Source organism: Ailuropoda melanoleuca, unplaced genomic scaffold, assembly GCF_002007445.2.
Source record: "Ailuropoda melanoleuca isolate Jingjing unplaced genomic scaffold, ASM200744v2 unplaced-scaffold11384, whole genome shotgun sequence".
NCBI lineage: Eukaryota > Metazoa > Chordata > Mammalia > Carnivora > Ursidae > Ailuropoda > Ailuropoda melanoleuca.
This window is the reverse complement of record NW_023179820.1, coordinates 4353759-4379644: the sequence shown is the minus strand read 5'-3', so window position 1 is coordinate 4379644 and position 25886 is coordinate 4353759. Positions and strand designations below refer to the sequence as shown.

Genomic DNA, 25886 nt, shown 5'->3' with positions numbered 1-25886 from the left:
AAATACTAAAGAGCATGACTGCTGGATGGCAGGGCTAAAGTATGTTTAGTTTTATAAGAAATTGCCAGACTGTCTTTTGAAGTGGCTGTACCATTTTTTAGTCCCACCAGTGGTGAATGAGAGAGCTCTGTTGCTCCATGCCTTCACCAGCATTTAATGTCATCAGTGTCCTGGATTTGGCCATTCCAACAGATGTGTTAATGTTATCTCATTGTTGTTTTAACATTCTTGTTTTTAAGTCATACCTGGAAAATGAAAAATGCCAAGGCATTTTTAACCAGGTCATAGGATGCTTTATTTTGGTAGCGGGAGAAATATTGTTTTACTTGCCTTCTCTCTCTTTTGTTGGATTTGTTTTATCACTTGTGGTTAGAGTCACTGTCTTTGTGTATTTGCAATTTTAATTCCCATTACATGTTTCTTTTCTACATACATTTCTATCTGGGTATCATTCTGGACTTCTCAGACTCTCAGAAAGTCTTGAAATGCTTAATCTCTTGTTTGTTTGTTTCTCTAATCCCTTTCTATTATTCTTTCCTGTTAAAATTTTAGTAGCAGCTTTTTTGTTCTAACTTCTTACATTTAATGAAACAGCATTCACTCCATTGCTGGAACACACACGGAGAAATAAATACTACTAAAGAAGCAGAGGGAGACCCTACTTACAGTGATGTGCCATTATGTATCTCATACGCATGTGCTATATATATTTCACATGTTTTAAGCCAGTTTCAAGACAATGTTGTTAGTATGTTATGTTGATGAAGTGTCTGATTTCATAGATGGTACACTGATCTCTTATGGTCATGGTAAACTGACATACAGATGATTTCAGCAAACTCTTCCAGGGTTCCTGAGATCTTGGTCAGTCTGAGAAGGCGAGTGCACTGGTACCTAGCGATTCCGAATCCTCAAACCCATGCCTGTCCAGGCTATTATTTACACATGAAAATCAGAATAAAGGAAAGTGACTGGGAGCTAGTAAATAAGCTCACCTACCATCCAATAAATTCTATCTTCCACATTGAAGTCTCTCAACAACTGGGGGAATGTCACTTCACGGGTAGCACCTGGAGGTCCAAGAAACCTGTGTGAATCGCATTTGCCCTCTCACCCCTGGAGCTGTGTATAGCACCTGATAGTGGTTTCCCCATCTGCACCATATCATTTCTAACTCATGACAACCACATTCCTTCCAAGAGTACTGAAAAAATTAATGAAATGCTTTTTTAAAGGTGCTTTTGGATCTTTAAGTGAAAGAGATTATGCAAGTACAAGTGATATATTACTCTATTTTCAAATAGCAAGATTTGAATTTGAATTTACCCCATGCTTTTCTTTCCCTTTGCAATTACCCATTGAGGGGTGAATAGGCCCAAGTGAGTAATTATTTGGGTGTTGTGATTCTTGACTGAATACTATCAAAAGGCAGTTGTCTTTTATTTAGCACACTTGGTGTGACATTTGATTTAAGAGAATTTAAAAATAGAGAACAGTAAAATGTCAATGATTTCAAGCATAGTGTACTACTAATAAGTGTGATCTAACACAGATTAAGACAACCCACTTTTATCATTGATTTACTTGATAGCTTTTTATTTTTCAAAATTTGTGGCTTTAAATTATAGGCAATGTTTCAAAGAATGCTTTCCCAGTATGAACTTAGAAACACTATTTATAAAGGCTCTCCAAATGGATTTTTGTGCAAAAATATAGTTCTAGTACTATATATTTTTTTTCCAAGTATAAAGGAGGTTTTTTAAGTGGTAAGTTAAAAAAAAATCCTATAATTGTTTTATTCATGTTTTGTATCCCTGCTAGGGATGAATATTTTAATTGAAGTCAACGGTCATAAAAAGAAGAAATTAAATCTTATTCTCAAGTGTTGCTAAAATACACAAGCATAAGGATACATATGGGAAAGTATGGATCACTGATTAGTGGAGGATTGATATGTAAGCAATGATGATGTCAGGGAAATGGAAAATTCCAGACTGTTAGGGTCCCATGACTATGATGTTCCCAAGGGAGTTATGTTGATGTCCTGGCTTTTGTTCAACTTAGAAATCTCATGGTGATACTAACAAAAATTTACACCTTAATATTTAATAACAAAAAACTGCTTTTGATAAAATTACCATACATTAAGCTCAAACATATATCAGAATGAACTTTGACCTCCTTAGTGTTGAAATAGGTCTGTATTTTAGCAACGCAGCTAATACAGTAAATCAGTCAGTGATAAGGAACAGCAAGGACACTGCATTCAATACATTGTGGAAGTGCTAGCCAACTGTTACATCTTATACATCACCCCAGACAAGGCTGAAAGTATTCTCCATTTCAGTAATGGCTTTATTTTCTCAGTTTCATGTGAAGTCTTGATGGAAGCATTAAGCAAACAAAATCCATACATTCAGCAACTTTTTAATGAGTGTGAGACTTTCCCCCCCCTAACAATTTAATGCTGCTAAATATAGCTACTTTTAGTGTAATACAATTTAAGTACAATATAACAATCTTATGAACTAAGCATCTACAATATAGTTCACAAAATTATCAGACAATAAATCTTTCTTATATTTGTCAAAAAATTTACAGTTTCTGGAATTATTATAATTGAAATCTAGAGAAGAAAATGATTTTTTTTTACTTTTAGAAAAAGCTGTTCTAATAACTTGATATTGATATAGACTCCTAAGTTAAAACAGCTAGTATTTTAAATTTTATATGTCAATTGATTCTTTCAATTCCTTTGTTTCCTAAATGATTTTTAAGGACATTTCATACAATTATTAAAAAATTATGGCATTTTAAAATTCTGCTTAAAAATTACAGTAGGCATTACTTATTATAATAAAATTTGAACAATGTAACCCTTCTCGCTATCATAAATATATTCATATTATCATTCCATCTCTGGAATTCCCTTGTGCAGAATGTGACCTGCTTACCACTATAGACAGACTTGTGGATTTAGCTACCATTGCCCTCTAACCCTTGGGATGGATGAAAGAGATAATTTATCATATCTGGCCCTTTTGCTATACATCTTTTGTCAAGAATGGAGGTGTACACCATAAATATCTTTGGTTATCTATCAATTTTATTTCATGAGAAAAAAACGTGCTGGAAAGGATTAGGAAAATATAGTAAGACTTAGCAAAAGTGAAGAACTCTTGGACCTAGATTAGGAAATATCACAAAAAAATATGACAGGCCTACCCACCACCACCTCTAAGAGACACTTCTAGATGTGGACCTTTGTAAAATGGCACCATTTCCATTGATAGCCAAGCCTTTTAGCACACAAGAAAAAGAAAAATTTAAAAGTCCTGCCTCTAACCTTTAGGGAAAATCGAAAACACAAGGGAACCCATGCTTATCCATATTGATGTCAGGGTGGTTTACAAGAGAAAAGAGCATGTCATCTGGAGCTACTGCACAGACTATACACAGCACATTTATAGGCCTCCTTTGGGTAATAAAGCCTCGACTCTTGTAAGTAACAATCTATGAAAAAGTTTAGAAAACACCACCACCAAATATAAATTCTCTGTTCTTAACATGTAAAAGAACTATAACATTTTAGTATGTATAGTTTTAATTCTTCGTCTTCTCTAAAACAAGTAAGTGTTCATTTTATCTTACAGTTATTTATTTAAATCAAATAATATAAAAACCACTTTTTGAGTCTCAAAATGCTTTCCAAAAATATTTTAATATGAAAATATATCTATTTCTGTTTAAGAAATGCAAACAGGTAAGCATGTGTTTTAATCTGTTAATTGATAACTAGAAATCCTAGAGTCAAAAAAATGACACAGAAGGTAAATTAGAGGAAGTTAAATATTTTAATTCAGAATATTCAAAAGAAAGTAATAGTCACTTTCAACAGTTGTAATTCTTGCCTGCATGCCTAGGCGTCTGGATTCCAATGCTCTAGTTTGTGACTGTGATTTAAAATGGCTGGGGGAACTTATGCAAGGCTATGCCCGAAATGGCCAAACTCAGGCTGCCGCTACATGTGAATATCCCAGAAGCCTCCAGGGACGCTCCATCGCTTCGTTAACAGTAGAGGAATTCAACTGTGGTATGCAATTTTCTCTGTGCGTGTAAAATGGAAATGTCTTTTGCTTTGCCCCTTTCTTATAAAGGTTTGTTATATGATGTCTCATTTGACAAGCATAATATCAGAAAATGTGATCAAGGGATTTAGTTAAAAGTATGGTCAATTTCCTCTTCAGCATCTGCATTTTTATTTAAGAAAGTTTTTATCATCATAAACAGAGCTGGGATGGTCCTTGAAGATCATTTAATTCAACTTTCAAATTTCAAAAGAGTAAATATTAAGGACAACTATTTTTCAACAAGGTCACAGAATACTGTGACCAGCATTAAAGTTTCCACTTATACCAGTATTACTTAAGGGCTAATAATCAATAATTGAGGTTTTTAAACTTTAGATCAAATAATTATTAATATTCATAATAGTAATGCAAACTTTGGATTTGGTAAGCCTAGTTCATATTCTGACAGCTTTAATAATTCTGTCAGACTTTAATTGAAGATCCAAGTGTAGTTTCTTAGAAATTATTTGGTTCTCACTTCAAGTATTTAATATAAATAAAAGAGTATCTACCAGCATATCTATCTAATCTATTTTAATATATAGCTTTAAATATGAATAAATGAATATACATACATACACGTGCACATGTGTGATAATTGGGCTCCTTGAAAATTTACTCAGGTGATAGCTTACAGCAGAAATTTGCTTTCTAATGTCCCATTCACTGGAGGCCAATTTTTGAATTTTTCTAAGCAGGTCATCTGGAAAATTATATTAATATAATCTAATTCCACCCAGATTGAGAAGCAAAGTGACTTGGTCTTTATTTCCAAATAAATCTGAAATTTGTCCATACCTTCCATCTTTACTATCAACTTGGAGTTTATGTCATAGTCAGGTTTGCTGGGAATACAGAACATCTTAACTGCTGTTTCAGCTTTCATTTTCTTCTCTCTCCAATCTATGATACTTGGGGAGATGTCTTAAAACACAGATCTAATTATATAATTCTTTTGCTCTAACTCTTTTGTAGCTTACCACACCTTCAAGTGAAACACCAAATCCTTAGCAAGGTCACACTTCCTATATGTTGCAGTCCTTGGCTACTCTGTAACCTTGATTCATTCTGCCCCTGAATCTGTTCAGTGATATTTTAACCATCATGATGTTCTTTCAGTTCCTAGAAGTTCTTAAGCTTTTTTCCTACTCAAGGACTGGCTATATGCTATTTACTCTGCCTACAATATTTTTCTTGCTTCTCTTCTTTTAAGAGCCCTCTTCTTAAATATTAATTGCTTGGAAAGGCTTTATTTAATTTCTCTCTCCACCCACCTTCCGCTACTACACCCACACTGAGTCAGGTCCCTTTTTATAATCTATGAAATCACGATTTATTTTTCTTAGCACTGTCTTAGCACTGTGCCTGACACACTATAATGTTGAATTATTTTTTAAAGTAAATATATATAAATGAATCAAATCATTTTTCTGAAAAGGGTAAGGCCAAGTTGTTCTCATATGGACTTTTGATGAAGTGGTTAAGATTAGTAGAGATCTAGGTAACATTCTCCAGACAGGTTAGATCTGGTTACTTATTAATGATTGGAAGTCTCGATGCACTTACCAAAGAAGAGTTTTATAATTTGGAAAGGTTTAAAAAATTATGTTAAGTTTGCTGTGGAAAGACAAACTTCCCTTTTTACATTGTTCTCTACAATTTAAATTCAATAATATCCGTTTCATTAAATATCAATCACCCCACTTCCTTATTAAAATAATTTAAATGCTTCCATGTTTTACCACTAATTATTATTTGAGAATGGAAACATTCATTTATATTAATAAGTAATTTTGCTCAACCAGGTTTGAGGTCTAGAAATACAAATTCTTATAAATTGTATAAAGTGGGTAGTTAGAGGGCTAATTGTCTAGAAGAGTGCCTGCAAAATTGCAAGCTCAACTGAAGTACTTGGCTTGAAATATTGACCCCAAAAATCAAACTCCTCCCATAAATATGGCGGTATTGAACTACTAGAAATAAAAGCACGGGGAAATTAATTTACCTCATTGGAGATTCCTTTATCAGTGACTCTTTCAAGCTTCGGAAGCTTTGTTCAATATATGTCTAACATCGAAACTGGGTAAAGGCAGTGCAGTTTGTAAAAGTTTAATGTAGAAGGAAAAGTGCCTGCAAAATTGCAAGCTCAACTGAAGTACTTGGCTTGAAATATTGACCCCAAAAATCAAACTCCTCCCATAAATATGGCGGTATTGAACTACTAGAAATAAAAGCACGGGGAAATTAATTTACCTCATTGGAGATTCCTTTATGCAGTGACTCTTTCAAGCTTCGGAAGTTTTGTTCAATATATGTCTAACATCGAAACTGGGTAAAGGCAGTGCAGTTTGTAAAAGTTTAATGTAGAAGGAAATTAAAATTATCTGTAGTCCTTTGTCGGTAATCTTTTAGAGGACTGTAATTCTGTATCTTTCAAAGGATACCAATAATTTTTTTGTTACAGAGAGTCCTCGAATTACTTTTGAGCCCCAAGATGTGGAGGTTACATCAGGGAATACTGTCTACTTTACTTGCCGGGCTGAAGGAAACCCCAAACCGAAGATTATTTGGATACATAACAAGTAAATATTGAGCATGGGCATGTGTTGTATTCTCTTTCCAATTTCATTAATCTATTTATCTTCCTTTTTTTTCTTATAATAATTTTTTTATTATATTATGTTAGTTACCATACAGTACATCCCTGATTTTTGATGTAAAGCTCGATGATTCATTAGCTGCGTATAACACCCAGTGCACCAAGCAATACGTGCCTTCCTTACTACCCATCACCAGCCTATCCCACTCCCCCACCGCCCTCCCCTCTGAAGCCCTCAGTTTGTTTGTTTTATTTATCTTTCTTCAACTAGTTTATCTGGAGGTGAAATTTCCAGAATTGTTGGTATTTCTGGACATTTCATAAAAATGCCTTTTAACTTTCATCTTTTGACTTGCTTAAAGTATCTGGAAGACTTCTTAAAATTGTGAATTTCCAGACATCAATGATTGTGAAATTGAGTAAAGGAGTTTTGTATAATTTCTAGAAGGAAATATTGGGATAGTAACAAACTAGTATGTTTTAAAATCTGAACACAATTAGATATAACCTCACCTTAATTTTTATTTTATTATTTTATTTTATTTATTTATTTTTAAAGATTTTATTTATTTATTTGACAGAGAGACAGCCAGCGAGAGAGGGAACACAGACAAGGGAAGTGGGAGAGGAAGAAGTAGGCTCCCAGTGGAGGAGCCTGGTGCGGGGCTCTATCTCAGAATGCTGGGATCATGCCCTGAGCCGAAGGCAGACGCTTAACGACTGAGCCACCCAGGCACCCCTCACCTTAATTATTTTAGTTTCAAACTGGTATTTTACATTTGATGTTGCAAATTTCACATAGTAAATCAGCAAAACATTATGTAAGTGAATTGGCAATAAAATATATGCAAGATTATCTAAAATACTAGTCATTTATTTTATCCTTATTGTACTATTTGATAAAATATGATATCTATCAGTCTAAAAGTCTGTGAATATAAAGTTGAATAGTAATAACAACTTATAAAATGTTAAAATAAAACTTTAAAAAAGGAGTGGGAAAGTTACGTGAAATAGATAAATAGAATGAATTATATACTTAATACAATTCAATGATAGTACTTGGACAACTATATTATCACTAATTACATTATTGGTAACTAGCATGGTTTGCACGTGTCTCTTCCATGCCTCCACAAAATTTCATTGATTGTTTTCTGTCATGTGTATAATCAACTCTAAATTTTTACGCTCTTCTTTATAAAATATTCTGCTATAGTTTGTGTCTTTTTTGTAATTGTATTTGTAATTGTAGTAAAAAACTCAGGTATGTTTGTAAAATGTGTTTTTAATTCCAGCAAAAAACTAATAAGTATAGGTTAAAAATAGCTTGGAAAGAAGGCAATTATGAATACTATTAAATCTGGAATCTGGCCCAGGAGAAAGACTTCAGTTGATAGAAGACTTCAATTTATTTCCATCTGGAGATTGTTCAAGGGTACTTAAGAAATAGAAATTGCTGCTTGTAATGTCTTCAGACTGCTTGCTCTGCCTTCTTACAGTTTAATTTCAGTCATTATGTGTTCAAGGTTATAAAGGTACTGACTAGTATTCAGAAAGGGACAAATAAAAAATCATATTGCATGATGGAATGTATGACATAAGGGTTTTAAATACGGTGACTAAAGAAACCAAAATGCATTTTGAAAGAAACAAAGAAATTGAAAAAGAAGGAATAAAATGAAGGAAAGATGAAGAATAGGTAGAAATTTCTGTTATAATATTAGCCATTTCATATAGAAAAAATAGAAATGAAAGGGAAGAATTTATACCAAGAAATGTTTAACATTAACAAGTCTTGCTGATTATTTGTCAAGTACTTTTTAATAAAAAGATAATATATATACTGAGAGTGCATGAAATGGAAAGTATAGTACATTAGATAATTTGAAACAATCATCTGTTTAACATAAACTAGGCTAAGAAAAAAATACTGCCAATTCATTAGAAGCTACCTAGGTGTTCCTTCCATAACATTCTTCTGTTTTCTGCCCTGGAGATAACCTCTACCCTGACTTTAGGGTCCATAGAACAGTGGATTAAGAACTGATTAGACACAAGCAAAGGCAGAATTAGAGAATTAGAGGGTATGTCTATTGGAGTAAATTAGCTGTCAGGACGGTTAAGAAACATGGAAAAACTATAATCCAAAGGTCCAGGACATATCCACTAGGAATTCCAGAAAGAGAAGTTAGATATAATGAGCTGGAGTCAACCGTTAGAGAAGTACCAATGAGAACTTTTCCAGAAGTGAAAAAAATCATGAGATTTCAGATTAAGAATTGCACTGATTCCCAACCAGGACTTAAAAAAGAAATCTATATCTGGTGCAATATGATCAGAAAATTAAAAGATATAAAATCTTTCTACCCAAGAAAATTGGCAGATTACCCTCAAATGCATAGCAATTACACTGACAGTTAACTTTACATATCAGAAGGTAATGGCATATATTTAGCTTGTTAAAGGGAAAAAAAAATTTAGTTTCCTTCATTTTACATTCAGCTAAATTATTTGACAAGTAAAATAAAGACATTTTCAAAGAGTTGAGCCTTACTTAGGGATATTTGCTAAAAGTATGATAAATGAAGATATGACATGCAAGAAACAAAGGTAAAAACGATGTATTTTTAAACATGTTGATAAATATGAATAAATTGAGATTGTTAAAGTATTGACCAAGTTTAAAATAAGAGAGAAGTAAAATGTTTGATGATACTAACAAAAATATAGTAAGGAGAGGGGACATAAATAAATCATTTTCCATGTAGTGTAGAATGATACTGAGTTTGGATTTTGAGAAGTTAAGAAGGCCTGTTAAAAATTATGATAAACTATCAAGATAAGGAAGAGAATACAACTTTCATTCTAAGAGAAGGGAAAGAGTGATTAAAGAAAAACTGGATCAATCAACAAAAGGAAAGGAGAGCTAAAATTAATGTAAAGGGAAGGCAGAAGACAAAGAAAATGAACAAAATATCTCATCAGAAATAAGCTTAAATACATTAATAAAAACAAAGAATGTACAGATTTAAATAGCCTTTTGAAACACATTATAAGATTGAATTAAAAAATTCAGCTATGTGCTATTTATGTTTATTTAAAACATTAGGATACGGGGAGGTGGAAGCTAGATGGGTAAACATATAACAGCAAAGTTGTACTAAACAAAATAAAGGTGCTATATCCAGATTAATATCAACCAAAATAAATTTGAAAAAAAGTATAATTGCATATCATTAGATCATAGTGATAAAAGCAACAATTCACCTGGAGGTAAGATTCACAAACCTTTGTATACCTAACAGAATAGCTGTCAAAAATAAAACAAAATTAAGAGGATTACCAGGATTAATTGGCAGAAAGTCAATTATAGGGAGAAATTACAGTACTCTTCTCTTAGAAAAAGTAAGAACAAAAATTAATGGGAACATAGGAAGGCTGGTTTTATAGGTAACACATATATCTGCTACATAAAAGGCTACACTATATGCTTTCAAGTAACTATGGAACATTTGTGAAAATTGATCACGTATAAAGAAACAAAAATCTCAACTCATAGTAAAGAACCAACTTCATAAAGACCCTTTTCTTTGAACATAATTTAATAAAGTTAGAAATCAACTATTTGTCAATGTTTGGAGATTCTTTAGGCTTCTCAGGAGGAGAGTAAAGTGATTACCAGTAACTAGAAATAACTACCAAAATAATTTTTTAATAAATGATTGATTGAATTCAAAGGGGAGAGAAAACATTCCAGCTGGAGAAAGAATGAGTAAAGGCATAGGATGGAAATCAGTTATGATTGGATTCAGGAAAGAGGGTAGATCATATTTGTTGGAATAGAGGTTTTACCTATGAGTGCAATAGGAAAAGATTGCAAACAACTGGAAGGCTAATGACTTCGGCATTTAATTTAGAATCTTTGCGTGCCACTAGATGTTGAGCAAGATAGTCACATGACTAAAGAGGTTTCTAAACCAGCCATGCTTTTCTTAAGGTTGAGGTTCTAGATTGTGGGAATTTGGGCCATTTAAAAAAAAATTGAAACTGTGGCAAATATTAGTACGATACTTACAGTAGATTACAAGCAAGGCTTGTAATTACATTCTACTTACAGTTATTCACTATATGCCTTCTTATGGGGAAGATATTTTAAATTTGTGGGCATAGATGATAACTTATTCATCTTTATATTTCTGGTACCTAGGCAAAGGGCCTAGTTCTTAGAAAGCAAATTGCCTTTAATAAATCAAATGTATTTATTGGCACATTTTCAAGGGGATTGGTTTTTTACATATGATTGCTACTTGGTTTGCATCAAATTGACAACGTGGTACGAATATTGAATCATGAAGACTTGTTTTGAATTTTTGAAGGAACATCATGATTCATGAGCAAACAGTGTAGTGAAGAAGATAGGAATAAAGGGGGAAATAAGCAGGAAAAGGAATGGTGCATTTTAAATTTATGGATGTGATGTGCTGCTGTTGGTTTTAAGTCATTTTAGAGAGTGAAAATTGGTGAATTCTATTGCATTATTGAGCCAGAAGATAGATCATGTACACATTTGGTAACTTTTAATATTTTAGGAGTTCAGTTTTAGAACAAATTTTTTTGCCAACTTTGCTTTGTTTCTCTGTGTGTAATGTGTGTATACAACTATTTTTCTCCTTCTTCTCTTCTCCCTCCTTTTTCTTTTGTCTGAATTCTCTATCACATGGAGGCTGAGACAAATGCCATCTTGTTACTAGTCTTTCCTTTTACAAGACTCTACCTCCACGAAGGAAGGGACTGTGTCCGTCATATCATTACAAGGAGTTGGGAAGAGTTAAATTATAGTTTATTATAAAAGGATATAACTCAGGGACAGCCAGATGGAAGAGATGCATGGGGTAAGGTATGTGAGAAGGGTTACAGAGCTTCTGTGCTTTCTGAGTATGACACTGCCCAAATCTCTATGTGTTTACCAGCTCAGAAGCTCCTAGAACAAATTTTAAGGAAACTAAATCATCCTTGGAAAAGGTGCAATTCCATTATTGCTGGCCTGTTCCTTTGCAAGTAGTCTTAATTGGGTTCAAGGTTAGATGATTTTAGAATTGTATTTAAAATAATTACTCTAATACTAAGTAAGACTTTTGAATTTGTGCACTTAAAAAAAAACACATTATCTGATGTTCATTGCATGTTACTGACACTGAGTATTTGTGGCCGTCTATACTTACAGGAGTATCTAACATCTAGTTTCCTATGCTTGCATTGCTGGCCATTGAAAAGCAATATTGTTTTTCCTAAAGCTAATGTCTTCAAAAATTGGAACTTAAAGTTCTCATTGACTAACTGCTAGTTCTTAAAATTAGGCTTTTCAGTGGGTGAAGAAGAACAGATTGCATCTATCTGTCCTGTCTTCTCTTCTGCTCCACNACTGATCTGAATTATTAAGACAATTTAAAAAATCAACCAGTTGATGTACATGAAACGTTTATAAAGTCTTGTTAAGTGTTTTTGATATGATTGGGATTAAATAATATGTATGTAAAATGTGTATTTCCAGCCACTTACTGGATTTGGAAGATGATACTCGACTTAACTTGTTTGATGATGGGACACTCATGATCCGAAACACTCGTGAGTCAGACCAAGGTGAATATCAGTGTATGGCCAGAAACTCAGCTGGAGAGGTCAAGACACAGAATGCCATGCTCAGATACTCCAATCCTCCAGGTACAATCCTTTTTATGTCTCTTGATTGAACTTAATGTAAATACATCAGTTCTCCATCAGTTATTTGCACTAGAAAATGACTTTTAATTGCTTCTTTAAAGTATAGAATGCTTAAAAGTAAAACAGTTGCCATTGTCTGTCACTTCCTAATCTTTCACAAAAACTTGAGGGTTTTTTCTCTTGCAGTTTATTTTAATTTCTTGCCTTAGTTTTATTATTTTCCAGTTGCAATACGTGCTATCCTAAGGCTACCTTAGTCCTTTTGATTACTCATCCAGCTTCCTCAGAAGATGATCCACCATCATCAGAGGGAATCAGTGGAACTGAGGCAGTGGAAAGGGCAGTAAAGGTAGACAGAGCAGCCCACATTCAAGATGTGGAAGTTCTAGATGTCTGGAGGATACAGATGGAGAGTTGGGAATTGCATGGGATTTGATGAACTGTAAGGCAGAGTCAAATCATTCATGACTGTACTCTAAGTGCAAAATTAGATTTTTCTGTTACGAAGATCTCCCAGGCAGCAGTTTGGAGGGCAATCAGGAGGACACAGTAAGGTGAAGAGGTCAGCAGGCTGTTGTGATGGTGCAGAGGAGAGTAGTGACAAGGGCAGTGACAGAGGGAGTAGAGAAAATGTCCCTGAATGAAGTGTCACTCCAACAGAAATAATGCATTTGAGTCAGAGATTGGCTGAATATGGGAATTCCTTACAGAGTTTGTCAGTAATTGCTGATTGGCAAACCCACTAGCTCCTTCCAAAACATCATTCACTTTCCCCTCCAGGTCAAGTCTGACACTGCACGCGGGACTATTCCTGCTTTGACTTCTGGGCATCATTTCCTCCTGATCCTTTGCTAAGGTCCTCTGTTTCTTTCCCAAGGTCTTCGGCCTGCCTCAACTGTGCCCTTCCTCACACCCTCTCCACCTGCTCTTCATCCAGTCTGCCTGCCCTAAGCACATTGTTTCCTCTTCCATTGAGCTCTTTCTGAGTTTTAAAGCAATTCCCAAATATCCAACTTGAATAATTAATGTACACTTCAAAAATTTTATTGCTGGTATCTTTCCTGAGATTTGGATTGATCTCACTACTGCCTTATTGCTCGTTTTCACATGTAAACGTTTTACGTCCCTCAAGCACATTCACCTGCACTTCAACTTATGTTTGCCATCACTGTTGATATTATGAATATCTTCCCAAAACTTCAGATTCAGCCTCCACTGCTATCTTCTTTTATCAAATTTCTAGAAATTTGGTTTCAAGATGTATCAGATTGTCTTCCTTTTCATTTCCACTGCCATTCATTCACTTCAAAAACTGTTTGTACTGCAATTATTATAATAGTTGTTTCCATTTTTCTATAGCACTTTACAACTTACTGTAATATAATGACTTCCAAGGTATGCTGTAGTTCTTCAGACTATGATTTGTCTTCTGTCCTCGTAGCTAAAGCATAACCTTACAAGGAAAGGAATGTCTTTTTTTTAAAGGTTTTATTTATTTATTTGACTGAGAGAGAGAGGGAGAGAGCACAAGCACGGGGAGTGGCAGGCAGAGGGAGGAGCAGACTCCCTGCTAAGCAGGGAGCCCAATGCGGGGGTCAATCTTAGGACCCTGGGATCATGACCTGAGCTGAAGGCAGACGCTTAACTGACTGAGCTACCCAGGTGCCCCAGAAAGGAGTGTCTTGTGCATCTTTCTATCTTTCCAACACCTAGCATTTTATATTGTTAAAATTAAATTAAATCTTGATTGTTGAATTAGACGAAATAAATTTATCTCTACTGTTAGTGGTATATTCATCTCAGAAATTAAGGACCCCCCAAATTAGACCCAATAACTAAGCGTGCTTAACACCCTTGCGAGTCTTTAATTTCTGCTTGAGATTTCCAGAAAAGATGAAACTCTTATGAATCAGTGAGTGGAACACCCCATACGGAAGTCTAAATTTTGTATTTACAAGAATACTTAGTGGCTCAATCAATTTGTATTATATTTGGCTGAAAGTGACAGGAAGTTTGATGAGAAATGGCTTAAACACAGTACGTGTGCGCGGGTGCACGGTTTATTCATATGCCACAAGCGGTGCAGGAGTCTAGGCAGACCTGCCACATTAGCCCAATGCTGCAATGATATCTTTCTATTCGTCAGTCCTTTGCATAGAGACCCTTTTCTCCTCTTCATAATTGTCACCTCGTGGTCCCAAGTTGGCTCTTGTAACCCAAACTCATGCCAGAATGCCAGGTAGCAAACAGGAGGAAAAACAATAACTAGACTGCTCTTTTATCTGGGAAGGAAACTCTTCCAGTGACCTGTGCCTATATCTTATTGGCAGAACTGTGTCGCATGGATACCCTTAACTGCAAGAGAGTCTGAGAAGGGGATATTTTCCAATGGGAACATTGGAACAGTTTGCCCCTAAAATTAAAAAAAAANTGATTACTCATCCAGCTTCCTCAGAAGATGATCCACCATCATCAGAGGGAATCAGTGGAACTGAGGCAGTGGAAAGGGCAGTAAAGGTAGACAGAGCAGCCCACATTCAAGATGTGGAAGTTCTAGATGTCTGGAGGATACAGATGGAGAGTTGGGAATTGCATGGGATTTGATGAACTGTAAGGCAGAGTCAAATCATTCATGACTGTACTCTAAGTGCAAAATTAGATTTTTCTGTTACGAAGATCTCCCAGGCAGCAGTTTGGAGGGCAATCAGGAGGACACAGTAAGGTGAAGAGGTCAGCAGGCTGTTGTGATGGTGCAGAGGAGAGTAGTGACAAGGGCAGTGACAGAGGGAGTAGAGAAAATGTCCCTGAATGAAGTGTCACTCCAACAGAAATAATGCATTTGAGTCAGAGATTGGCTGAATATGGGAATTCCTTACAGAGTTTGTCAGTAATTGCTGATTGGCAAACCCACTAGCTCCTTCCAAAACATCATTCACTTTCCCCTCCAGGTCAAGTCTGACACTGCACGCGGGACTATTCCTGCTTTGACTTCTGGGCATCATTTCCTCCTGATCCTTTGCTAAGGTCCTCTGTTTCTTTCCCAAGGTCTTCGGCCTGCCTCAACTGTGCCCTTCCTCACACCCTCTCCACCTGCTCTTCATCCAGTCTGCCTGCCCTAAGCACATTGTTTCCTCTTCCATTGAGCTCTTTCTGAGTTTTAAAGCAATTCCCAAATATCCAACTTGAATAATTAATGTACACTTCAAAAATTTTATTGCTGGTATCTTTCCTGAGATTTGGATTGATCTCACTACTGCCTTATTGCTCGTTTTCACATGTAAACGTTTTACGTCCCTCAAGCACATTCACCTGCACTTCAACTTATGTTTGCCATCACTGGATATTATGAATATCTTCCCAAAACTTCAGATTCAGCCTCCACTGCTATCTTCTTTTATCAAATTTCTAGAAATTTGGTTTCAAGATGTATTAGATTGTCTTCCTTTTCATTTCCACTGCCATTCATTCACTTCAAAAACTGTTTGTACTGCAATTATTATAATAGTTGTTTCCATTTTTCTATAGCACTTTACAACTTACTGTAATATAATGACTTCCAAGGTATGCTGTAGTTCTTCAGACTATGATTTGTCTTCTGTCCTCGTAGCTAAAGCATAACCTTACAAGGAAAGGAATGTCTTTTTTTTAAAGGTTTTATTTATTTATTTGACTGAGAGAGAGAGGGAGAGAGCACAAGCACGGGGAGTGGCAGGCAGAGGGAGGAGCAGACTCCCTGCTAAGCAGGGAGCCCAATGCGGGGGTCAATCTTAGGACCCTGGGATCATGACCTGAGCTGAAGGCAGACGCTTAACTGACTGAGCTACCCAGGTGCCCCAGAAAGGAGTGTCTTGTGCATCTTTCTATCTTTCCAACACCTAGCATTTTATATTGTTAAAATTAAATTAAATCTTGATTGTTGAATTAGACGAAATAAATTTATCTCTACTGTTAGTGGTATATTCATCTCAGAAATTAAGGACCCCCCAAATTAGACCCAATAACTAAGCGTGCTTAACACCCTTGCGAGTCTTTAATTTCTGCTTGAGATTTCCAGAAAAGATGAAACTCTTATGAATCAGTGAGTGGAACACCCCATACGGAAGTCTAAATTTTGTATTTACAAGAATACTTAGTGGCTCAATCAATTTGTATTATATTTGGCTGAAAGTGACAGGAAGTTTGATGAGAAATGGCTTAAACACAGTACGTGTGCGCGGGTGCACGGTTTATTCATATGCCACAAGCGGTGCAGGAGTCTAGGCAGACCTGCCACATTAGCCCAATGCTGCAATGATATCTTTCTATTCGTCAGTCCTTTGCATAGAGACCCTTTTCTCCTCTTCATAATTGTCACCTCGTGGTCCCAAGTTGGCTCTTGTAACCCAAACTCATGCCAGAATGCCAGGTAGCAAACAGGAGGAAAAACAATAACTAGACTGCTCTTTTATCTGGGAAGGAAACTCTTCCAGTGACCTGTGCCTATATCTTATTGGCAGAACTGTGTCGCATGGATACCCTTAACTGCAAGAGAGTCTGAGAAGGGGATATTTTCCAATGGGAACATTGGAACAGTTTGCCCCTAAAATTAAAAAAAAAAGGTGGGCACTAGCAGTGTCTACGATCCATCACGGCATCGAGGGAAGCAGTCTGTTAAGAAAAATTACATGTTTATATAAAATCCAGATTTAAGATCCAGATATTTTAGATTTAACTATTTGAGAATTTAATGTATATATGTAATATTTTAGTATTAAAGGCATTTTGAAATTGACAAAAATTTAAAAACCACAATGTAGAATAAATAAACCTTCTTAACTGCTACTGGTTGTGTCGTTTTGTTTTTTTCTTTCCTTTAGCCAAGCCTAGTTTTATAATCCAGCCCCAGGACACAGAGGTTTTAATTGGCACCAACACAACTTTGGAATGTATGGCCACAGGCCACCCACACCCCCATGTTACTTGGACTAGGGGCAGCGGAGAGGCCCTGGATGAATCCAGGCACCTGGCTACTTCTGGAGGACTGTACTTGCAGAATGTCACCCTGCGGGATCATGGTCAATTTACCTGTCACGCCAACAATAATCAAGGCTCTGTTCAAGCTACAGCAAACATAATTGTACGAGGTATGGGAGCAGGAGGTCATGATTGAAATGTTCATGCTGCCATTCTCAGAAAATTATTTTTCAACTTAAAAAAAATAATGTCATGAATCAGTGAAGAGATTTTTGTATTTGCCATTTATTTTTGACATAATAGAATTTTCAAAATGAATCTGCTTCATGTTAAAATTTGGATTTTTTTTCACTTTAGTCTCTATCTAAATGCTATAATCAACCATTAACAACAAAAGAGGTGAAGTCATTTGACAGCAAACCGTCAAAAGATATTTGTGCTTCAGGATACTTCACAGATATAGGAAAGACACTTCAGATATGAAAATGGAAATGCTGTGCCCTGTATTCATAGTCACTTACCAACCTGTCTACTAACGTAGCTTAGGAATATGTTGATGCCTCTTACAGGCCTGTGCTGTGTAACGAAGCAGTAATAAAACTATTCTGAACACCACAAGTGATTTATATTCATGGGCATGTGATCCTGTTGTAAAGAACTCATGTTTTTCTGCTATGCTTTTGTTCTGCACTGGGCTGCGCCTCCCTTTTTGTCGTAGCGTTTGTGTGAGTGGGGTTAGGTGTGTGTGCACCTGTGCGCACAGACAACACTCCTTGTGGGCTTAGAGGTTTAGTAAGCATCAGAATGTAAGTCTTACTGGAGCGATGCCAAACGTCCTGTTGTACCCAAAATCGTTTTTCATCAGCTGACAAGAGTACAATAATTTACAGTGATACATTTTTCGGGCTTCCTGGAGCCATGAACATTATAATTTACTTAAGAAGTTAGATTATTGTATGTAACATATTTACATAAGATGTTACCGAGCAAAAAACCAGACCCTGGGAAACAGAATGAAAAGTTTGGTTTTTAAATTTTTATTTTCTTAAGATTTTTATTTATTGGGGGGGGGAATGAGGTGGGGGAAGGTCAGAGAGAGAGGGAGAAACAGACTACTCGCTGAGTAGGGAGCCCCATGTGGGACTCCATCCCAAGACCTTGGGATCATGATCTGAGTCGAAGGCAGATGCTTAAATGACTGAACCACCCAGGAGCTCCATGAAAACAGTTTTGAAACATGGAGTTGGGGCAACTTTGGGGCTGTGAGTGCTGGCTTCTGGAGAGCAGAGGAATTGGTCTGCTGGAAGTCACAGTACTTCATCCATCCTGGGTTTTCAGCAATCAGTAAATGTTTTCTAAATTGCTTTTGTTTAATATCAGCTCTTTAAGTAGATCGATAATTCTTTGTTTCCATTCATGTGTCTGAGGGAAAAAACTGCATTTCCCCCAAAAATGTTAATACCATGAAAAACATTTTCTATATGCTAAAAAGGTGTAGAAATGAAAATTTTTCTTGATGTCTTTGCTAACTCCTGGGGGAAATTACTTTTAAAGGACCCAAATATTATTTTTAGACTTTCTATGTGTCAGGATTGAAAAATGCTTACAAAGAAATAGTATTTGGGGTCTTTTTTGCTTGAATTATTTTATATTTAATATATGGTGTTTGGAAGCATAATGCCTAATCATGCATTTACATCTGACAGGTCCTTTATTTCATACTGTTCTAATCTTTTGTATCTATGCTTCTTGAGTTTGGTTCCTACTTCTGTTTTTCCATCTACATCAGTTCACGTGTAACCAAGCTCCGACATTTATGGTGCTGTTCATTTCTCATACCACAATACGCTAACGATTTCTTTTTACCAGGCAGTTTGCACTGAAATTACCATCTGCTTCTCTTTTGTCCCTTGCAACTGTGTAGGTGGGTTACTTGTAGGTCTATGTGTTGAGATTTTTAATTGGTCTTGAAATGGTCCATTAATCATTCGATACATTTATAAAAGAGGCTTCTTTTATTTGCCTAGTGCATAGACTAAATATTTTAACATGTACCCTTTCTGTGTCATCTTAACAGATGTTCTATCAATTTTCTTTAGTTCTTTTAATGTCCATTTAAGCCAAGAACACAACTGCCTACAAATTAATTTCCTTCCTTTGACTGGCTGAATAAATGATAAAATGAAAAAGAAACAGCTTCAATGAAAGGTGTGAATCACAGTATGGAGCACTCCACTTAGATGAAAGGGCCTATAGTTACCAACGATGTAAATAAAAATGTTTTTCTGTAGGAGGCATCACAGTCATGGGTTTTGTAAAATCCACCAGAAAGGTGGATTTAAATAAAATAGGAAAACGCTTCATCTAAGCATGTGGTGTGTTAGTATCGGAGGTGGGACTGCTGACTACCATTGTAAGTGAAAGGCCCAGAAATGTCAACTCATTATTCCTATTGAATTCCTCCAGCCTACACTACCTGCCTTTGTGATGTTTAGCTCTTCTGGGTTTTCTTCCCATTAGATCAAAACTTCTTCATTGATCTAGCAAATTGGTCATTTTATTGCAACGAACAAATGTAAAGTGTCTTTCCTATTTTTTGGTAGGATATAATCTTGGTATAAAAATATATTTTTTCTAAATATATATATATATTTTCTATGAGAACATATAAAATATAACAATGCCACACATGAAATACAGCAATGCCAGACGTGGCTAGTTGTGAGTTTTAGTTACTATTAAAAAGTTGAAGTTAAATTTCTCAACACTTGTGTCTTGACGGAATGACTTGCCGTAACCACTACCTACTTTTGCTTTATAGCTCTTCTGCTCTGTTGTGAATTCATTTTTTAACATAGAAATATTTTTGCTCACTTCAAGTTATTCCTAGCAATTTAAAAAGTTCATGTAGTGTTCCGGAAAGAACATCACGCTGGAGGTTGAATGGCCTAAATTCTCATCGTGTCTCTGAGAGTTACTCAGTTCCAACCCTAATTTTTCATCTGTGGAACATGAAGCCTGCTGATCTGTGGGCTTTTTCCACCTTGACTTTTATAAGACTCTATTACAAATATCTTGCTGGCATTCCTGGGGCTTACATGAATTTTATGACCTTATAATTTATCTTTTACCATTTGTTTAACCTAGTGCCTTACTTAGAATTGAAGACTTTTAAAAGTATTTATTACTTAAACACAATATGAAAGCTGAAGCAAATACAGTTTGCCGAATATTATTTATTTTATCATGATTCTTGTAAATCCAGACGGTGAGGAAGAGCAATGAGGGGTTAAGTACAAAAATCTAACAGCAAGGAGAAGAGGTCAGGTCATCTCAGAAAGTTGTTTGGAAAATGTCATCACTTAGGTATTATTGGAGATCATCATGCCCTTAAATGGTNGTAAGCATCAGAATGTAAGTCTTACTGGAGCGATGCCAAACGTCCTGTTGTACCCAAAATCGTTTTTCATCAGCTGACAAGAATACAGTAATTTACCGTGATACATTTTTCGGGTTTCCTGGAGCCATGAACATTATAATTTACTTAAGAAGTTAGATTATTGTATGTAACATATTTACATAAGATGTTACCGAGCAAAAAACCAGACCCTGGGAAACAGAATGAAAAGTTTGGTTTTTAAATTTTTATTTTCTTAAGATTTTTATTTATTGGGGGGGGGGAATAAGGAGGGGGAAGGTCAGAGAGAGAGGGAGAAACAGACTACTTGCTGAGTAGGGAGCCCCATGTGGGACTCGATCCCAAGACCTTGGGATCATGATCTGAGTCGAAGGCAGATGCTTAAATGACTGAACCACNTGTAGATTTCCTTTTCATATTAGTAAAAGAGCCATGAATAGATTGTATATGCATCTATTAGTTATTTACTATTTAAACAAATTAAACTGTAAAAGATCTGAACGTTTGGAAATCCTGAAATTTTGATTTAAATACGAGTTTTTAAAAGGTATTATAGTGCATGTTATAGGAAACATTTTTTTTTCTTGAAGTAAACAGAGCAGCTTGTTTCAAATTTTGTCATGTGTATGAAAGTTTGAAAGGAACAATTTTGCTAATGGTTCAACTACAATTTGTGATTTTATACATGTCTATTGCAGTTAGTAAATAACATATGNTAGGAAACATTTTTTTTTCTTGAAGTAAACAGAGCAGCTTGTTTCAAATTTTGTCATGTGTATGAAAGTTTGGAAGAAACAATTTTGTTAATGGTTCAACTACAATTTGTGAATTTATACATGTCTATTGCAGTTAGTAAATAACATATGAAGCAGATTCAATAAGGTTTAGAAATAATTCCTTCTTACTACTGCTCTTCTGCTTTGCAAACCAGATATGTATAGTTTTGGTTTCTTTGCAAGCGGGCACGAACATGCACAAGCACCTGCACATTCTTAATAGCTTTTGTGTAAATAATTGGAAACAAATTCTAATTAAGCAGCATATTTAAACATATTTCCTTTCTTCATTTACTATTAACAATTCATAGAGTAATTTTTAATTTTGATACAATTTTTCATTCTCTTTAGCTCCTCCACAATTCACAATAATCCCCAAGGATCAAGTGGTGCTAGAAGGACACACTGTAGAATTTCTCTGTGAAGCTGAAGGCAACCCACCTCCAGTAATTGCCTGGACCAAAGCAGGTATTAGCATGACAATGAGTGATTGTGGAAAGAGATAAGCGCCTTCTTTATTATGAGAGGATTANAGTTAGTAAATAACATATGAAGGTTTAGAAATAATTCCTTCTTACTACTGCTCTTCTGCTTTGCAAACCAGATATGTATAGTTTTGGTTTCTTTGCAAGCGGGCACGAACATGCACAAGCACCTGCACATTCTTAATAGCTTTTGTGTAAATAATTGGAAACAAATTCTAATTAAGCAGCATATTTAAACATATTTCCTTTCTTCATTTACTATTAACAATTCATAGAGTAATTTTTAATTTTGATACAATTTTTCATTCTCTTTAGCTCCTCCACAATTCACAATAATCCCCAAGGATCAAGTGGTGCTAGAAGGACACACTGTAGAATTTCTCTGTGAAGCTGAAGGCAACCCACCTCCAATAATTGCCTGGACCAAAGCAGGTATTAGCATGACAATGAGTGATTGTGGAAAGAGATAAGTGCCTTCTTTATTATGAGAGGATTAAAAAAAAACCAGTTTAAACTAATTATCATAGGTATATCTTGGACATGAAAACATCACACAAAATGTAATCTTTGAATTAAATGTCATCATAATTTCTGTTAAATATTTTTTTAAAATGCCAGAATTCTATTTCATTACAAAGTGAAATTGTAAGTTCAGTGAAACCAACCATAAGGAAAACTCAAGCATGTTCAATGGATAAAAGAGAGCTACTGTTTGCTTGTTTGTTTGTTTGAAGAATGCTTTTTAGTGGGGGGGGGCACTTATGTGGCTCAGTAGGTTAAACATCTGCTTTAGGCTCAGATCATGATCCCAGGGTCTCAGGATTAAGCCCACCTCAGGCTCCCTGCTCAATGGGGAGTCTGTTTCTCCCTCTCCCTCTGCCCCTGTGTCCACTTGTGTGCATTCTCTCTCTCAAATAAATAAGTAAAATCTTTAAAAAATAATGGTTTTTTAAAAAGATTTATTTATTTATTTGAGAGAAAGAGCACGTGAGAGATCACGAGTGGGGGAAGGGACAGAAGGAGAGAATCTTCAAGCAGACTCCCTGCTGAGCATGGAGCCCTACATGGGCTTGATCTCCTTGACTCATGAGATCATGACCTGAGCCAAAATAGAGAGTTGCTGGCTTAACCGACTGAGCCATCCAGGTGCCCAGAAAGCTGCTGTCTTTTAAGTGGGGGGGAGAGGGTGCGGGGTACACCAGAGGGGCTGGGCACTTCCAGTGATCCCTGGGGTGTTAGAGATTAAGGTCTACACTCTGAGATGAGAGCTCCTCTAAGATTTCTCTGGTCTTTGAATGGCTAACTTTTATATTAGTTCAGGTAACTAGGTTAAATTCTAAACATATCAACATTTGTGAACTTCTTTTGGCTAAAATTTCTGCTCTCATCTTTATAAGAGTAGAGTGGTTAGGAGCTGAACTTTGAAGCTGGAAAGCCAAGATTCACATCTCCCTCCTTCATTTACTAGTTGCATGACCTTGGGCAAGTAAGTTCACTGTGGTTTTACCAGAACTGCCTTACCTATATGCTGGGAGTGATGATATTGTCTACAACACTGGGTGGTCGTGGGGGTTATTTTGAATGTATTTATACTCGTAAACATTTAGAAGAGTATTTGGCTCATTTGCGTACATAGTCAATAAAGATTAACAAAAGTAAAGAGTTTTTAAAAATCTATTATTTATTTTTTTAATTTATTATCCATTATTATTTGTTTATACAATAAAGGTTAACTATTTAGCTGTGACACATATTGCCACTGAAATAGTTGAGAATGACAATCCATTAACTTGTTAATGGCCACAAGGAGTGTAAACTCAGAATAAGCTCAGAGGTTGCAAAGCGCCATGTTGGCTGGGGGGGTATGACTGGTGAGGGTTAATAGCCTGAGTGTCACAAAAACCACCATTCTCAAGATTCTGTCTCAGCACTGTAAATGTTGTAATTCCATAATGTTTTTATATTACAAATATTACCTCCATGAGACAACAAATGTTATGAAGGTATTTGAAAATCATATTTAGTAATCATTTTGGGGGGTAATATAGGAATAAAAACTGCTATTAAAAAATAAAAAAATGCGAAAACAATTCTTATCCTATCCAAATTTTACCTTGTTTGAACTCCATTAAGTAAAAAGTGGGACAATGAAGCTATGGAAGTAGGTGTGGTTGGTTAGCCTGTGCAATGAACTCACATGCCCCCCTTAGAATAATAAGAAGCCACCATAAGAAAGGATAATGTTGGAATAAGGTTAGTTTTGAAATTTGCACTCTAACTGTGGAAAATAAAACTGAGGGGGAAAAGATGAAGGTGGAGGAATTCATTAAGGGAGCTGACCAGTTCTCCTGCTGGGGGCTGGTCAAGGGGGATGCCCCAGTTCCCAAATGGAGTGTTAGGAGGAGCGGTCCCAGTATTGTGACCCTGAGGATTCCAGAGAGATCCTAACCCTTACCCAGCAGCAGAAGATCACACCGTTCTAGAAAAGTATTTTCTTTCCCTCTTTGCAGGAGGGCAGCTCCCTCAGGAAGGTCTGCATACAGTTCTCTCCTCTGGCACTTTGAGAATTGACGACGCAGCACATCATGACCAAGGCCAATATGAATGTCAGGCAGTAAGTCCTTTGGGAGTGAAAAAAGCATCTGTGCAGCTGACTGTAAAACCCAAAGGTAATGCATGCTGTGGTTGGGTTTACATACTTGAGGAGTGCCTTTTTATGTGTCTTACACACATCCCCGGGGAACTTTATTACTTAGGTAATTTTCATTTTATAAGATCTAAGAAATTACAAATTTTATAACTTTCTTCTAGTCTTTTTTTTCAAACTTGAGGATTTTATTTCTATTAATGCTAATTATTAATATCATGTTTTCTTCCAAAAGTATCATTTTGTGTTTCTTATATTTTTTGCAAAGCTAGTTAATTAGCCCTACCTGCAGAGACTAGCTCACAGAGATACATTGCTCACACCTGATGGTCTGAATTTTGGTCTTACATTGATGTATCTTTTATGCTCAGTGTTATTGGGAATATACTGCAGACACTTTGCTCCAGACTCATCATGAAATTCAGTACTTTGGTTTATCATAAATAGTAATATTCTGGCATGAGGTTGGTATATTTGTCCATAATTTATCATTAACTGACATGTAAAAAAAGAAAACTCAAGGCTTAAATTTTTAAAGATAGTTCCAATATAAGGATAAAAAGTGGTTGTTATTAATTTCCTAGGTTTCTCCATGAATTGGCTATAATTTATTTTGATGTAGTAGATCTAAATACATAACACATATTTAGTAACACATATTTATTTATTTTTAAAAAAATTTTTTTAAAGGTTTTATTTATTTATTCGACAGAGATAGAGACAGCCAGCGAGAAACAGAACACAAGCAGGGGGAGTGGGAGAGGAAGAGGCAGGCTCATAGCAGAGGAGCTTGATGTGGGGCTCTATCCCATAACGCCAGGATCATGCCCTGAGCCGAAGGCAGAAGCTTAACCGCTGTGCCACCCAGGCGCCCCAGTAACACATATTTAGATAAGAGCATATAAAGCATAAAGACAAAGGTTGGCCAGATGTAACAATATAAATGTAAAAAGAAATATTAGTGATGTTGAAATGTTCAGTGATGCTGAGACATAGACACAAAATTACACTGAACTAATATCTATGTACAATCTATTATTGATTCCTTTCTCACTATATTTCCAACATATCAAATGTATTATTATTTATTTGATGGAAGTTAAGGTTCTATGAAGAGGAAAAAGGATATTAGGGAAAGTAGTCAAATAGCAGCT

General features: G+C 35.7%; 1 protein-coding gene across 1 annotated transcript in view; it reads left to right on the top strand.

The window, feature by feature from the left end:
- The window catches only part of PXDNL (peroxidasin like), a 450026-nt gene that overhangs the window by 318206 nt on the left and 105934 nt on the right, over positions 1–25886 (top strand). Inside the window, exons 7-12 of the mRNA XM_034650166.1 lie at positions 3924–4093; positions 6595–6712; positions 12284–12453; positions 17310–17576; positions 21952–22068; positions 24596–24754. Coding sequence (XP_034506057.1) covers positions 3924–4093; positions 6595–6712; positions 12284–12453; positions 17310–17576; positions 21952–22068; positions 24596–24754 — 1001 coding nt within the window. The remainder of the gene's footprint in view (positions 1–3923; positions 4094–6594; positions 6713–12283; positions 12454–17309; positions 17577–21951; positions 22069–24595; positions 24755–25886) is intronic.